Genomic DNA, 16,699 nt, shown 5'->3' with positions numbered 1-16,699 from the left:
GGGGGAAGATGAGCATAAGGGCGAGTTGCGCTCTGGTCAGAAACAATACCTTACCTAGATCGGATGCTTCCTCAGCAACCACCTAGAATGGGGACATAGTCAATTTTAACTCTAGATTCTAGAATATGGGTAGCTGTGCGAAACCTCTTAATTTGTGGGAGATTGATACGCAAGTAGGTATCACTTGCAGTGGGAACGAAGAAGAGGTCATCAAAGAATTTAAAAGTATGGAAGAAAGGGATAATGAGGTGATGAGGAGGTATGAGGAGGGAATTAAAAAGGGTTACCTATGATTATAGTGACTCTGAATATAAGAGGTCTAGGGGGAGGGGGTGGGGAGGTACCTTAGGTAAATTATTTCTCGCGAAGGTGTAGATTTTTTAAACTTGCAAGAAACGAAAGCAAAATCTTTCTCATATGGTAGATTTTTTCTTTGTGGGGGGACAATAAGGTTGGCTGGATTTATAATGATGGTGTTAATGGTGCGGGTAGTCTTTTAACTATGTGGAATAAAGAATCCATTTGCTATGAGAGTCATGCGATGGGGAAGGGTTATATAGCTTTTTTTGGCTGTCATATGTCTACCAAGATAAAATCAGGTGTGGTTAATCTGTGTTGAATGCAATCTTAGAGCCAAGGCTATCTTATAGGAGGAACTTTCTGTTGAAGATGGATGAAGTCTCTTCTCTACCTAGTGTTGTGTGTGTTTGATGTAGAAAATAGCTAGTTTGTTGTAAAGTTTGTAATAGGTTTAGATGATCTTGTATGTAGGCTTGTAATTGTGTAAGGTTGCCTTTTGCTGTATGACCCATCCTAGATGCCTAACCAAGTCTAGATCAAGCACATGATGTGGTTAAATGGTTTTTGAAAAGCTTTTAAAAGTGCTCTTAAAAGATTTAAATCAGTACAAAAATAAATATGTTTTATGGAGAAAGAATCGGTTTATTTCTTCTCTGTTAAAAGGCTTTTCTAAAATTCTGTTAGGGCACCACAGGTAAAACTTAGTTCGTTATTTCAGTTAGCTGAGCTGGCCTGTTTGTTATCTTTTAATCTGTTTCACTGTGAAAGAACATGTTTATTCTTTGGTCAGCTGAAAGGTTTTTCACAAGTTAGTTAGGGCACCAAAGGCACAACTCAGACAGTTATTTCAATTAGCTGAGTTGGCGGTTTTCACAAAATAAATCTGTTAAGTTCAAAATGAATCTGTTGTTTTCATAACTGCTTTTCAACTGTTTTTTGAAAAGAAGTTAGAAACTGTTTTTCTATATAAAGAAAAGTCTCTCTCACATGAAAAGGTGCTGAGCAATTATGTTTTTGACAGAGATCAAACAATTTCCATGTGAGAAGAAGGATTGAAAGATTTTTGAAAGGTTTTCCAAAGAGATTTTCAAGTGTGCTTGTTCTAGGAAACCTTTGATCTTGGTGAAGGTGCTGGTGCAGTTCTGCAGCAAATTGAACTACTGGTTTTGAGTTCTTGCATCTTCTTTTCAGGTGTAATCTTTCCTTTATTCTGTTTTGTAAAGGTGTAAGTGTTAGTCACTCCTTGATAGGGTTTCTTGGAGTGCAAGGTGTGCTGAAATAGGGTTTTTCAGCATTGATTGTGTTGTTCTTGTAGTGTTCAAGAACTGCTGTGTTTGTAAGTAATTGGTACTGTTTTTAGTGGATTCCACCTTGGGGTAAGGTGAGACTGGACGTAGCTCTGTATGAGTGAACCAGTATAAAAACTTGTGTGCCTTTTCTTCTCATCCCTGCACTCATTTCTGGTTTTCCTTAATTCTGTCAAGAACTAAATCTGTTCTTTTGAAATTGAATCTGTTAATTCTGGGTTTAAATAAGAACTGTTCTTCCTGATTTGTTAAAGCTTTCTCATCTCAAACAAGGCAGTTGTATATGATGGTCTAAGTGATATGTGAACAAACAATCTATTCATTAAAATCTGAGAAAGAATCATTCTCCTTAGAACCTTGTGTTGAGTAAATTTGTTTGATTTCTAAGCATAGTTGTATCCTTCATCCTCATAATATTCAGCTGATCTGACTCTGTTATAATCTTCTATTAATCACAATTTTATATTGAACAAGTTCAAATTGTGCTAGACTGCTCTGAAGAATCAATCTGTTTCATGTAAAAACAATCTGTTCTTTTTGCCTCTCGTATATTGAAAATTGTGTGCTCTTGCGAAAATTTTATAAGCTCAATTCACCCCTCCCCTCTTGAACTTAGACACTAATAGACCCAACACTTTCTAATCTAAAACTAGTACATCTGGACCTGGCACAAGTAGACGCAGAGGAAATCTTTACTATGGCACAAGTACAATCTTGGGTGTGGATGAAACATAAAGAAAGGAAAGTTAACTTCTCTTTTTCTGATTCGATTTTGTCACCGCTAACTAGTATTAATATGGTAACTAAGTAAGTTGAGTTTGATGCAATCTGTGTAAATATTTTAGGACATAAAAGTAAAGCATGTAAGGATGAGCTGAACCAATATCTTAGCTTGAATTATTCATATCTTTTGGTTATGGCATTTTTTGTTTCTTTGTATCAATTGATAGGGGAAGGAGGTAGGGTTCTGTGATGCAGGTAAATAAGGAGAGGAGCAGAGAATAACAGGTATCAAAGGAGAGACGGGCTGTCACAATTGTTAAAACGAGGAAAAAGCAGTTAAGAAACTATGATGAAGGTGCTCGAAAGTTTATGAAGGGAGGGTCAGGTGGGTGGCCTTCTTGAGTAATAAATGGTAGTATTTGTTAGGAGTTTCTGCAGCCAGCAAAGTAAAAGGAAGACAGTAAGCGGTGGAAGGGAAAGTTGAAAGCACACGAAGAGAAAGATGAGGTTATGTTTAGATAGAGCATAGCAGTTTCTCAAGAGGACCAAAGGACGTCTGCTGGTATAAAAGGGAAGTAAAAGGGAAGTAAAAATTTAAGTAATATTTTAATGAATTAATGTACATTTAACTATCTTTGAACACGGTGCAGTGGCTTTAAGCTGAAGGACCAAGTGACGTTTTGCTGGTAAGATAACACTTTTTATGTAGATAAGGGATAGGTTAGCCTCCCTACAACTCAAAGATTAGGAGATCGAATGTTGAAGAGGGAAGAGAAGATAAAGGTAGGAAAAGAAATTGCAACAATGAAAGGAATAAAGTGTTCAATAGAAGAAGACTAAGAGAAAAGAGGCCAAGCATGAAATTGATGAACTGCTACTACACCCATTCCCTAGGGCTAGGCCAAAATAAATTTTAAGGGGTCTGTGTAATTGTTATTTTGTTGAATGGGCAGCACGTTAGTGGTTGGTAAGAGGGCCCTTGGAGTAAGGTTAAAGATGCAATCAAATATAAAGAGAAGCACACGGCTTACTGAGGCTACAAGAAGCACACGTTATATTCCTAAGCCTTTTCTTTCTTTCTTTTTTGTGTTAGAGATAGAGCAGGTTTTAGAAAGCAAGGGTCTTCTTTGTGTTTAAAGGGAAGGGCTATGCAAAGTGCAACCAAGGTTACTCATGCCTTATTCTAAGCTAAAAAATGGTTGTTAATCTTTCTCTTTTTTTTTCTCTTTTCTTTTGTCTTGTATACGGGTTGAGATACCCCTAAAGTATCTCTTTAATTTATTTTATTCTTTGCCAAAAAACAAAAAAAAACATCTGGACCTGGCCTAGTGCATCTATGGCGATTTTAATGCGGTTAGAAGTCTAAATGAAAGGAAAGGTGTTAGAGAAAGGGGAGACCAGTCAAAGGAGATTAGTGTTTTAATGACTTCATTGATAGGAATCTCTTGATGGGTGGTGGGTAAGAAGTATACGTGGTTCAAGCCAAATGGTCCAGCTAAAAGCAGGCTAGATAGGGTGTTGATTTCCAATGAGTGGCTACAAAAGTGGTTTATGAGCAACCGAGGGAGGTTTTAGATCACATTCTTATAGTAGTGAAATTATTGGTCAAGGATTGGGGTCCTAAGCGTTTTAGAACTATTGATGTGTGGCTTCTGAAGATGGGTTTTAAAGACCTTGTGAAAGATAAATGGATGTCATATACTATACAAGGGAATGGAATCTCTAAACTTAAAGATAAGCTTAAAATGCTCAAAGCTGACTTGAAAGTTTGGAACTATGAAGTGTTTAGGAATTTAAACTCGAATAAGGAAAGGATTCTAAAGGAACTAGAGGATCTTGATTTTCAAAATGCAAATGGTGGTCTAAAGGGAAGTAGTAGGTCGAAAAGAATAGAACTTATTGGTATGCTGGCGGTGATAAACAAAAGGATAGATTCTCTTGTAAGTCAAAAGGTAAAGCAAACTGGATTAAGCATGGGGACTCCTGTTCAAGGTACTTCCACTCTACACTCAGATGGAGAACACTTAGAAATGAAGTTAAATGTGTTGTGGTCGGAGGCCATGGATCAAGGAACTAGAGGTTGTTCGGAAAGAGGAGAAAAAGTTGTTTGAAGAAAGATTTATGGTAGTAAAAGACTTCGGGATTCAACTTGGTGAGGTAGAGTTTAAATCTCTATCAATGGAAGATAATCTTAGCCTTATTGCTAACTTCTCTGAGGAAGAGATACGAAACCGATTTGGCAGTGCGAAGGGAATAAGAGCCTTGGATCGAATGACTTTAATTTCAACTTTATCAAGAAGAGTTGGGATGTTATGAAATGAGAGATTGTAGCAGTGGTGAGGCATTTTCAGGAATCAGGTAATATACCGAAAGGGTGCAATGCATCCTTTATAGACTTAGTCCCTAAAGTGAGTGACCCTTTAAAACTTGAGTAATATAGGCCAACTAGTGGGGGCACTTTAAAAAATCATTTCAAAGGTTTTATCAAGTAGAATCAAGTGTGTCTTACCCTTTGTTATTGATGAAAGTCAATCAGCTTTTTTGAAGGACAAAGGGATGTTAGACAATGTTGTTATGACAAATGAAGTGGTGGAGGATATCAGGAGGTATAAGGGACGTGGACTGTGCTTGAAGATGGATTATGAGAAGGCGTATGGCTCAATAAGGTTGAAATTCCTATATAATATGTTGCAAAGGTTGGGTTTCCATAGTAAATGGATTAATTGAGTTAGAGGATGTTTGGAATTTACTTCAATATATGTGTTGGTCAATGGGATGGAGGAACTTAGACCATTGAGAGGATTGAGAAAGGCGACTCGCTAGTGCCATTCCTTTTTATTATGGTAGCTGGAGACTTAGCAGGGTTAGTAAGACAAGCTTTAAAAGCTAATATGCTTTTAGGTGTGAAGATTGGAAGGAATGAGGTAAAGAGGTGTGTTTGCTACAGTTCATGGATGATACCTTGATCATGTGCGAAGATTCTCTTTACAATGTGATCACCATTAAGGCTATCCTTAGGGGATACGAGCTTGCCTCAGGATTCAATATCAACTTCCATAAGTTAAATCTAGCCAGCATAAATATGGAGAGCAAGACCCTTGCGTGCTATGCAAAAACTTTAAATTGTAACTTGATGAGAGTTCCTTTTATGTATCTGGTCTTGGAAATAGGAGGTAATCCAAGGAAGAGGCATTTATGGGAGCCAATCCTAGAGAAATTAAAAGCCAAGCTCTTTGCGTGGAATGAGAGATTTTTGTCTCTGGTAGGTAGAATATGTTTAATTAAGTTGGTTTTTACAGTGCTTCCCCTTTTTTTCCTATCCTTCTTCAAGGTTTCGAAATCACATTGCAAAAGTATTTTAGTATACAAAGGAGGTTTCTATGGGGTTGGGGGGATGAGAACAAATCTATATTGTGGGTGAGTTGGGAGAAATTGTGTATACCTAAACAAGAGGGCGGTTTGGGGTTCAAAGATATTCAAAAGTTTAATGTTGCCCTGTTAGCTAAGTGGAAATGGCAACTCGTGAGTGAAGATGAAGGGAAATGGAAAGATTTGTTGGTCTCAAAATATGGCACGAAAGCAGGCAATCTTAGGGTACATGTTAAACACCAATCCTGGTGGTGGACGGACTTGTCAAAGGTTTGCTGTGAGGGAGGAGAAGTAGGATGGTTCCAAGAGGCTCTAAGATGGAAAATAGGAACAGGAGACAAAGCCGAATTCTAGGAGGATGTATGGATTGGTAACTGTAACCTCAAAACACTTTATCCAAGATTGTTCTCTTTATCTACGGATCACGGTCTAAAAGTGGGAGAGGTAGGGGTGGGAAGAATCAGTATGGCGTTGGCGCCTTAGGTGGAGGCGTGAGAGGTTTGAATGGGAATCTCTATTTGAGGATGATTTGTATTCATATATATCTAAGTCCTCTCTAAATAGAGAGGTGAAGAATATTCAGGAGTGGGGGAGAGAGAATCTCGGGTCCTTCTCTGTGAAGTTTGCGTATGATTTAATTACTTGCTATCACGCTAGCAGGCGGTACAATGAGTTATTCACTTGTCTATGGAAGGTCAAAGCTCTACCCAATATGTTGACTACAACTTGGAGGGTCCTACTGGATAGAATCCCTACTATAATGTGTCTAAGTAGGAGAGGGGTTTTGGTTGACACTATATTAAGTGGTATGTGCCGAGTTGAGGATGAATTGAGTCAGCATCTGTTTCTAGAGTGCAAACACGCTCAAAGCGTTTGGTCCTTGTGTTTCAGATGGATATGCATCCTCTGAGTCCAGCATAACGATCTAAAGTGTCATTTGAGAGTTTCCATCTAGTTCAGGTCAACAACTATAAAACCCTGGTCTGGAAAGGTACCTGGGCAACGTTAGTATGGAGTATCTGGGAACAAAGGAATAATGTTATTTTCAAGCAAGGTGTAGTTGTTGTTGAAGAGATATTTCAGAAGGCACCCCTCAAATATTGGTTGTGACTAAAACACAAGGTACCCTTTTTTAATCAATCCTTTGTGGATTGGGTTTTGAATTCCCTCCCTTGCATTAGAAGCCTCGGGTAACGATATGAGAGGGGTGGTTAGGATTTTCGGCCAAGTTAAAAGTGTTAGGATTGATGGCTAGAACAAGAGGGGGGTGAATTGTTTATAAAATATTTTCTCAAATACTTTCCTTAGAATGAATCTTTAACAACCAACCCAGAAAAGCAATTTAGAAAGCCAATCAAATAGTCAAACAGAAACTGATATCAGAATTATAATCGGTTAAAACTATGATTTAACCGGATGTTTATGACAACGGAAATATCAAACAGTTATGGAGAGAAGAGATAGAGAGATTTACACGCAAAGTTTATACTGGTTGACTCAACCTCTGAGCTACATCCAGTCCTCAGTCAAAACACTGAGTAATCCACTATGTAACCAATCACAGATTACAAACACACATCACAAAGAGGTGACTTTGAATCCCACAAAGCTTACTCACCCTCTTTGCACACAGCCAACACCTCAATCCAGAATCACACTGACTTTACATGATTTTACAAACAGTTTTACAGAGTGTAATATGAACAATTATAAGAAACAAAGCAAGGGTAGAAAACACCTGGAATTACAGTACACCAGAAACCCTATTGGTCAGTTCTTGAATCACAACAAAGCCCAAAAGCAATCTTGCTAAACTTGGAAAAACACCTTTTCACAAACAGTTGGTAATCCTACCGTTAAACGCAAATTTGAACAACTGAATCAGTTAAAACAGGTTTTCAAAATACTGTTATGAAAACTCACATTTAATCGGTTAAAACTACGATTTAATCGGTTGAATGGTTTTAGCAGTTATACAACTAATTCAAAAAACAGTTTCAAAACTCCTTTGTCAGCTAAGTGACAAACATCTGATTGTCTCGAAACTTTAATTGGTTGTTTTTCCCTTTGCATGGAAAAATACTTTAATCTTTAAAACAGATTGAAATAAGCTTTATTTGAGAATCAAGACTGATCTTACAAAGATTCTAAATCCCATAACAAAACCTAAGCCTAAAACACAACACAACTTCAGACTCCATGAGGATTTGAAACATCAAAGCTTCCCATCTTCAACAAAAAAAGGTAAAGAAGATCCGGGATGCCGCTTATTTCGCATAAAGCTTTAATATTGCCAAAGTTTGCAGTAGTTCCTGGAGTAGCAAGTAGAGGTGAAATCAGGATGAGGGCCTTACAGAATTATGGTCTGGCAGTGAATCCTGGTTTTAGAATAATTGTGTTAATCCTGAGCAGGGAAGTAATAAGGACTTGCTTGTGTGGCTTTTTATCGAAGATGCTATCATGGGTAGAAGGCGTGACATTACTCCTTTATCGTTGACTGAGATCACTCATATAATTGAGCACGATGTTTAAGATAACTAAAAGTTAGTATCCTTATCTGGCATTTTTTTATAGAAGCTCTAAGAGGAATCATATTTATAAGTTAATGCAGCAAATAGACTTCCTCGTTAAGACCTTGTTCACTGCTGTTGTGAGCAAAGTGAAAGTGCACTTATGCAGTAGTTGGTGACCTACTTTTGGTTAGTTGCAGAACCAAAGTATTAGGGTGCTTCTTTGGTCCAGTATTTGGATTTGTAAAGGAGAAGCAGGGGTCACATCTCTGTTCATGTGGAGTAGCCTCACTCTGTTGGCCAAGGGGTGTTTTGCAGGTTCAAGGCAAATTTTTGCAGCATGTAAGGGAGTTTTGTAGATTAAATACAGAACTCTACAGTTACTATGTAGTTTTTGGAGAAAGGAAGATTTTGGATGTTTATCCTCCAGTAGAAGTAGCGTTTAGAGATACTGTCATGGGTTTAGTAAATATTTGAATATAGATACTGTCATGGGTTTAGTAAATATTTGAATATAGTCTAGTAACCATATGTAAATACACACAGGGAACTGTATGTAAATGTATATGGAAATGTAAATTTGTATGGTGATTATATAAGTTGTTAGCCGTGTTGTTAGATAGAAAAGAAAATAAATAAATTGGAAATGAAATTTATTAGTTAGAAGAAAAAGTAGAGAAAAAAATTGTAAAATTATTTTATTTTAAAGAAAAAAAAGTAACATGATCATCCTTTTTTTTTTTTATATCACTACAAAAAAATCATTAAATTACAACTAATTTTAGAGACCAAAATAATTAGTTACTATTAGATTAAATTAAAAATCATTTTAGAGCCTACAAAAATTATTGATATCTAAAGTAGTTTTTATTATTAATAAAAATTTATAGAATAGTTTTAAATTAATATCTAACCATTAGCTACCAAGGTTTTAACTAGTAATATTTTAGATTCTAAAGTAGTCTCTAAAAGACTAATTGAGACCAATTTAGAATCTAAAATATTAATAGCTAAAATTTTAGTAGTTAATTTAAATACTAATTTAAAAATTATTTATAATTTTTATTAATAATAGAAACCACTTTAAACATAAATAAATTTTTAGTATCTAAAATAATATCTAATTTAATTAATATAATGACTAATTATTTTTTTTTCTAAATTAAGTTGTTATTTAATAAATTTGTTGTAGTACAGGTAATAGGTAATCCTTACAAAGAAGCTAGACAATGGAATAAAAATAATGTAATATGTATATGATTTTTGAATTTGATAATAATGTTTTTAATTAAAATAAATTTATCTCTATTTAATAGCATGATTAGCACATGATTAATGTAACCCGGCCATAATTAAATACATGCAATTAGTTTAATTGTATGCTACATAAATATTTTTATATAAAAGATAACACAATTCATGATTATGAGATCATTAATAACACGAATAGCAGGTGGGAGTTCATCCATCATTTTGCACTTATCAATATGAATTATAAAAGAAATAAAAGACAGAAGCAAGTTGATGAAAGAATTATTAATCCAAAATTATCTTAAACTAAACCATCATACATAATCTCAAACCCATTTATAGAAACTAATTCTTTCTATGAATTCAAATTTAACTAATCTATTAGTTCAAAAAACGTTTCTTCTATGCACAGAAAGAAAAAGAAAAGAACTGCACAGAACTCACATTCGTTGAACATAATATTATTATACATTGATGCTTATCACATTCACAAAGAGCTGCATAGAACTCTCATGACAGAGATGCTTGCTGCATTATTCATGGTTCTTGCAAGCTACAAGAGTTGCACATAACTCTCATGCCTTCAACCTTATTCTATACAAAAGTACAACATAATTAATACAACCTCATACAATTGACATTAAATAACTTGCTTGAGTTTTTCTGAAGGAACCCTAAGAGTTTGAGGAAATGGTCTTCCTCCTTTTTTCATAGATTTTCGTTTCAGACGATGCTGTCTTTCTCCATACAGAATATCAGCAAGCCTTCATAAAAACACATAAAACCATTCTCCTCAAAACCAGCTAAAATAAATAATTGAGTAAACTAAAAGGTAATTAATTCATATTTTTTTCACCTGTCAAGAGCCTCAGCATTTGTTCCGCCAGCTTCTTCTAGATCTAAAGTATCCAAATTCAGCTTTACAGGTTTTTCTTGTAACAGATGTTTTCCTATCTCTTCAAGGCCGTCCATGTTTTCTTTTGTAACATTAACCATGTTGTTGAAATCAGGATTCGAGTTGTATTCCTGCCATTGGTTACAAGATTCATCAATATATAATACAAAACTATAAATATCTCTTAAGAAAAATCAGTGAAAGAACAAAAGGAATACAAGGCGTGGAAGATAAGTGTCTCTTTCATTTTATGGTTATTTTGAGTAAGATGTTTTGGTACCTTTCACTAAGTACTCTTATCTGTTTTTGGAAAGATTTATTGTAATGAATAAAGATTTCTCTTTTAGTATAAACTATCTAGTTTTTAGAGTTAGGTGTAGCAGGAAAAGTGTTTGACTAAGAAAAATGAAAAACTCTTGCTACCAATAAATAAAAAGAAATACCTGAATTCGAAGGTAGGTGCCGGGTTGAATGTCTGAGAAGAGTGAAGCAAGGTAGTATTCAGTAATGAGTGAAGAAAGTCGAGGGAGAACACCGAGTAGAGGAGAAATCCAATCCCAAGGAAACCATGTGGCAGCTGTCTGAGCATCAAAGATCTGCTCAATTTTTGTTATTCCAGTCCCTAAAGACAACACAAGGATTTTTGGATATTCATTGTGTCGTAACACTTCACTCACTGCTGCTTCTGTCTGCTCAAATTAAACTTGATAGTGTTAAACTAGTGACCTTGTATCATGCATCATAATTCACATCAATAGTTTTATGATATTTGTAATCAATAACTAAACTACTTTACCGGATTCCCAGATGCTGTACCACCACTAATCATATTGAACTCAACACCATCATTCTCAAAATAGTAGGGTGGTAGAAATATGGGTGCAGCTGAAGTGGATATGCATATGTCCGACATCAAGGCATTGAAGTAGGGAACATTCTTCAGCTGCATCACCAAAACATTATATTAACTGGTGTTTGTTTATTAATGTATGTGTTTCATTTCAATATAAGCATATATGCTGCTAACCTTGTAGTTTGAGAATATAACTGGCTTTCGTGTCTTGATGTCGAAAGCTGGGATTACAACATTGGTGATTGTCTGACTAAGTCGTGTGTCTCTCAACAGTTCACGAGTTATGTTATGTAAAGGCTCCCCATCGAATCTGGGACCGTGTCCAGGTCTGCATGTTGGTTGTTTCATCATCAGAAATTCATCAGAAATGATGATGTTGTGAGAATATTAATAACATTATACCTAGATTCATTGAATATCTGAGGGCCATTTTGTTTGTAGAACTCTACAATTTCTGCAGGAGTAAAAGCAGGAAGATTAGGATGGTGAGGGCCTGAGGTGGCTAACATAGCTGTTATGAGTCCACCAGTGCCATTCCCTCCTATCACATCAAAATAATGTACTAATTCTGCATTTGGATCCTTAACCTGCAACACAACCAAATTCAAATTAGCCTCATAAATATTCATTCATGCCATTTCAATACATGCATAGTATTAACAACAGTAATCAACCTTAAGAGCCTTATCTAAGTAATCAAGAACTGTTGCTGGAATAATCCCCTTGATACCACCACCATCAATTGTCAGAATAGTTATCATGTTTCCATACTCTGATGGAGGTAGTTTTTGGGCACTCAATCCACCAATCAGTTGCCCACCAAACACCAAAACAAAAAACAAAACCAAATGATGAGCCATCATTTGCTTCACAAGAATATTGTACTGAATTAGTGTGTTTTGTTCTCAAATGGGGTAAGGCTATTTATAGAAATATTTTCGAGGATACATGCAAGTACCATGATTAAACAAATCTTTTTTTATACATTTTTTTAACAGCAAGATGTTTTTTTATGCATGATAATGCCTTTCATTGCTTACTCAATCTTTGGAGTTTTCACTGCTTCAAAAGGAGAGGATAATGTAATAAAATCCACTCTCCATCCTCATCATTGATCAACATTATAAGCAAATGCACAACTGAATTTTTAAGACTTTACTTTTACCAAAATTATCCACTTGGAAACACCTACTATAAGATGCAGATCTCACATTCAACACACAATCTACATTGATGAAAAAAAAAACCTAAAATTATATGGTGATAAAATGTGACATTATATTAGATTCCCCATAGTTTTTTTTATCAGCAATGAATAAAAAAAATAAAGGGATACTTCACGGGTATCCCAACCCATATACAGTAACCAGAAGTGGACTTCCTATATCATCCACAAGCGAAACTCTCCTTTATGGTTGGAGCAAAACAACCTTAAAGTGAGAAAACCCTACCCAAAAAACCAACATCAGCGACCACCGATTACACATATGGTGAACGCCGCTTCATCGATCGGCGATCATGTTGACCTATGGAGAACGCCGCTTCATCAACCGGCGATCATGTTGATCTTTGCATACCTACAACGACCACCGACTACGGACATGGAGATCGCTGTATCATCGACCGGCGATCATGTTGACCTTGTATAACTTCAGCAACCTCCAACTACACACATATGGAGAACGTCGCTTCTTCGATCGGCGATCATGTTGACAGAACGCCGCTTCATCAACCGGCGATCATGATGACCTTTGCATACCTTCGGCGACCACCGACTACGCACGCATGGAGATCGCCGTTTCATGTTGACCCTTGCATATCTTCGACGACCACCGACTACGCCCGCCTGGAGATCGCCGTTTCATCGACCGGCGATCATGTTGACCTTGGAGATCGCCGTTTCATCAACGACGACCACTGTAAAATTATTTTTTAAAGTTAAAAAACATAAAGTATCTAGTTCATAATACTACCAATTATTAAGGACCAACTACTTTTTTTATTAAATATATATATATAAACAAAGGAATGGAATAATTAAATTGTCCCAATCCTTATATAAAACAAATATGTACAAAACAAAAATTGGCCATAAGAGTATTTCCTACCAAAAAATAGTCTATTTCTTTCACTTATTTTACATATCAGCAAAACCTCAAAATATGCCACCAAAAAAAACATTTAATTGATCACAATATGCTCTCTTTTGTTCCTAAGAAACAGCCGTGTAGATTTATGGCCCCTAGATTATATTATGTCTTCAAAACTAAACAACTTCATACAAATATCTTCCTTTCCTTATAGAATTATTAAAGACAAACTACTAATTAACATCAACATGAATTACTAAGGACAAACTACTAACTTTAACATGTGTAATGTCCTTCTAACTACCAGAATAAATGGTTTTAGAATCGAAAAAAAAATACAAATAACGGAAAAAAATCAATATTAAAGTGTGATTAACATTCGTCTTATATATGTTGGTCAAAAAGCTTAAGATGTATGTCTCGAAGTTATTGAATCTTGAGTCAGTTTATGGAGAAATACTAGTAGCGTCAACCTAACATATGTAAATTGGATGAGCAATACTTAATAAGATAATGATACGACCGACTAGGCTAATACTATCTAAACTAAATATAAAAAATTAAAACATTTGCATTGATCTAGCTGACACTATACAAAATTAAAATAAAAAGTTGATTTTAAAGTAGGTCAGGGCGTGTTCATTGGTAGAAAAAAATTGGTAGTGTTGGTTAAGTCAACACTAGGTGTGGTGAAAAAAAATAAGTTCAATTTAAAAGTATTTCCAATCCTTTTTTAAATTTGAAACCTACTTATATCAGTTATAAATGCAAAACTCAACATCATTCCAAACTCAATGTTAATTATAATTAAAAATCCAAACCCAAATTCAATATCAATATCTAGTTTGGAACATTAGTTAGCATATCAATGTTCACAATTACTCTAGCAAAGAACTCCACCAATATTATATATGTGTGTGTTTTTTTTATATATATGAGGTTAAAGGATAAACATAAAAGAGTAGGAAACATTATTGAGAGTGTATTTATAGTTGTTTGTACTAATTACAACTTAGTTATGGGAATCTTGTTTTTTTATCAACAAGAAATAATAAATAAATATAGATTACTTAAGGGGTAACTCAACCCTTATACGAAAAGAAAAATAAGATAGGACCTCACACCCCCAACTTATTTCAAGCTTCCAACAAAAATTACCGACTAACCCTTATCTCAAAAATATCACATCCAAAGAAGTTCACCCTTAATAACAGTCATAGTGCACTAACACATCAAACTCTAAAAAAACATAAAGCATAAACAAACCATCAAACATAAACTGCCAACAATTAGAGTAAATTATTAAAAATTCCCTTTACAAATAACACAAACAACTGAATATATCACTATCTCAACAAAACTCATAGGTATTTCTTTTCACATCACAAATGCACCTGCTTAGAATCCCCTTATCCAAAAATAAGAGACAAATGCTCCTGATTAAAATCAGTCCCTAATTACTCTACTTAGGAGGACAGATTGCTTAAAACCATTATGCAAAACACACAACTCTTCCTTTCTAAAACAAGGACTTAGAAAGACATACTAAAATAAAAGAAACAAATCTATTTCATAATTTTCATACATATCATATGTTCTACAGCAATCAAAATAATTGAACTTTGCAACTTTTTCTTTACTTGTAAATTTGATAATAATAATAATAAAAATTACTACCATTAAAGTAAAAATTTATCTATATTTGAGTTGTTAATTAATGAATAGCATGATTAACATGATTGTAATTAAGCCGCCCATGATTAAATGCATGGAATTAGTTTAATTGTCAGTTATATTTTTTTATACGTAAAAGATGACACACAATGAATGATTATGTGATGATAACACGAATAGGACATGGGAATTCATCCATCATTTGCTACTTATTAATATGATGAATTATAAAAAAAATAAAACATAGAACCATACAAACGTTATCTTTTATGCAATCTATTCGTACAAACGTTGTCTTTTATGTAAGTATGGGATGACTAAAAAAAGCATAGAGAAAATAAATGTTACCATTTATTGCATGTGTGAAGTATTAGGAGTTGGTTTTGTACCTAACGCTTACGTAGTATTAAGTAGAGTTAGACAGAGTGATAATTTAAAAAGGAGAGCCATTATACGTATACAATCAAATTTTATTTATATAATTTATATTTGGATTAAAAAATCATGTACCGTCTAATCATATTATACGTATACAATCAAATTATTTTGATATAATCATGCACCGTCTAATTTAATACCAATCATGCACCGTCTTCACTTTTAATCCAACATATACATATAAAATTTGAACTCAATAGGTTATTTTAATACTCCAATTTATTTTATTTTTTATTATTGATAAAAAAATCAATATGTAAAGTTATCCATAATAATAATATTATATATTTCTTTTTTATAAAAACTTTTATGTTAATATTACTATGCACATCTCAGTTAGACTAACACCTCAAGTAACAACAATCATTGATCATCACATAAAATAAATACAAAAAATACAAAAAATATATGGCGGAATTATACCAAAAATCATATGTTAACAAAAACAATACATAGGTAAATTATACCTATTTATAAAATTATAAGAACAGACTAGATGGAAGCCTATTATACCAATGAAATGATTCTCTATGAATAACTCTTAAATCAGCACACACAATAATTAAATATGAGTAACCCTAAACCTTATTTTCCTACAGTAATTAAGACAAGTATGTTATCAATTACAAAGCAACCATGGAACAATAGTCCTAGCAGTAAACGTGGCAAAAACCAAGGCAGAATCACATTCAAGCTATACATTAGTAAGTCCCGTCTTTTGAGCTTCCTCCATAACATGTATAACTCCATAAAACTCAGCAACCATAAAAGTCTAAACTTCAAGAAACGCAGAGAAAACACCGATAAACTCTCCCATACTCCCACGAAAAATACCTCCACAAGTAGTAAGACCATAATATTCTCTAGTAGCCCCATCAATGTTAATTTTAACCCAGCTTGGTGAAGGGAACTCTCATTTAACAGGAAGAAGACGAAGAACTTTACCAGTACGAATATTAATACCAAAAAACTTAATCACGTTGAAATCCAATATATCATTCTTCATTGAAACTTTAGACGAATTTCCCACTAGACAAGTTAAATCTTTAATATTATATTTATATTAAATAAAAAAAACGTGAGAATGGTTGATGAAGTTATTTATAACAATAAATTATAAGAATTAAAATAATCAGTATTTAGTAATTGAAGATGTAGTCATTACAAGAAAAATCCATTTTAGCTACCAACAAAAAGTGGGGGCTATAAAAAGGAAGTCACTAGCATGGGTGAAGTCTACTCAAGTTGGACACAAAAATAAATGTCAAATATTATGTCCACAATTGAGA

General features: G+C 34.3%; 1 protein-coding gene across 1 annotated transcript; it reads right to left on the bottom strand.

Annotated features, from left to right (window-relative positions):
* Positions 1-9,905: 9,905 nt before the first annotated feature.
* LOC137819426 (patatin-17) lies at positions 9,906-12,100 on the bottom strand. The gene is made up of 7 exons (XM_068623278.2): positions 11,883-12,100; positions 11,611-11,795; positions 11,383-11,536; positions 11,152-11,298; positions 10,799-11,044; positions 10,317-10,486; positions 9,906-10,224 (listed from the first exon to the last, which is right to left on the bottom strand). Exons 1-7 carry the CDS (start codon positions 12,069-12,071, stop codon positions 10,101-10,103), a joined length of 1,215 nt encoding a protein of 404 aa, XP_068479379.2. The 5' UTR covers positions 12,072-12,100; the 3' UTR covers positions 9,906-10,100.
* Positions 12,101-16,699: the final 4,599 nt, after the last annotated feature.

This window comes from Phaseolus vulgaris, chromosome 10 (genome assembly GCF_051622355.1).
Source record: "Phaseolus vulgaris cultivar YP4 chromosome 10, ASM5162235v1, whole genome shotgun sequence".
NCBI classification, from domain to species: Eukaryota; Viridiplantae; Streptophyta; class Magnoliopsida; order Fabales; family Fabaceae; genus Phaseolus; species Phaseolus vulgaris.
The sequence above is the reverse complement of the archived record's forward strand: the minus strand, read 5'-3'. Positions and strand labels throughout refer to the sequence as shown.

What these genes read in the sequence shown, in the direction of transcription:
- LOC137819426 (XM_068623278.2), bottom strand. Translation starts at nt 12,071, where the DNA reads ATGATGGCTCATCATTTGGTTTTGTTTTTTGTTTTGGTGTTTGGTGGG. An exon ending in ACTTAGATAAGGCTCTTAAG is followed by an intron (nt 11,796 to 11,882) that starts GTTGATTACTGT and finishes GTTGTGTTGCAG; the next exon opens with GTTAAGGATCCAAATGCAGA. An exon ending in GTACAGCATCTGGGAATCCG is followed by an intron (nt 11,045 to 11,151) that starts GTAAAGTAGTTT and finishes TAATTTGAGCAG; the next exon opens with ACAGAAGCAGCAGTGAGTGA.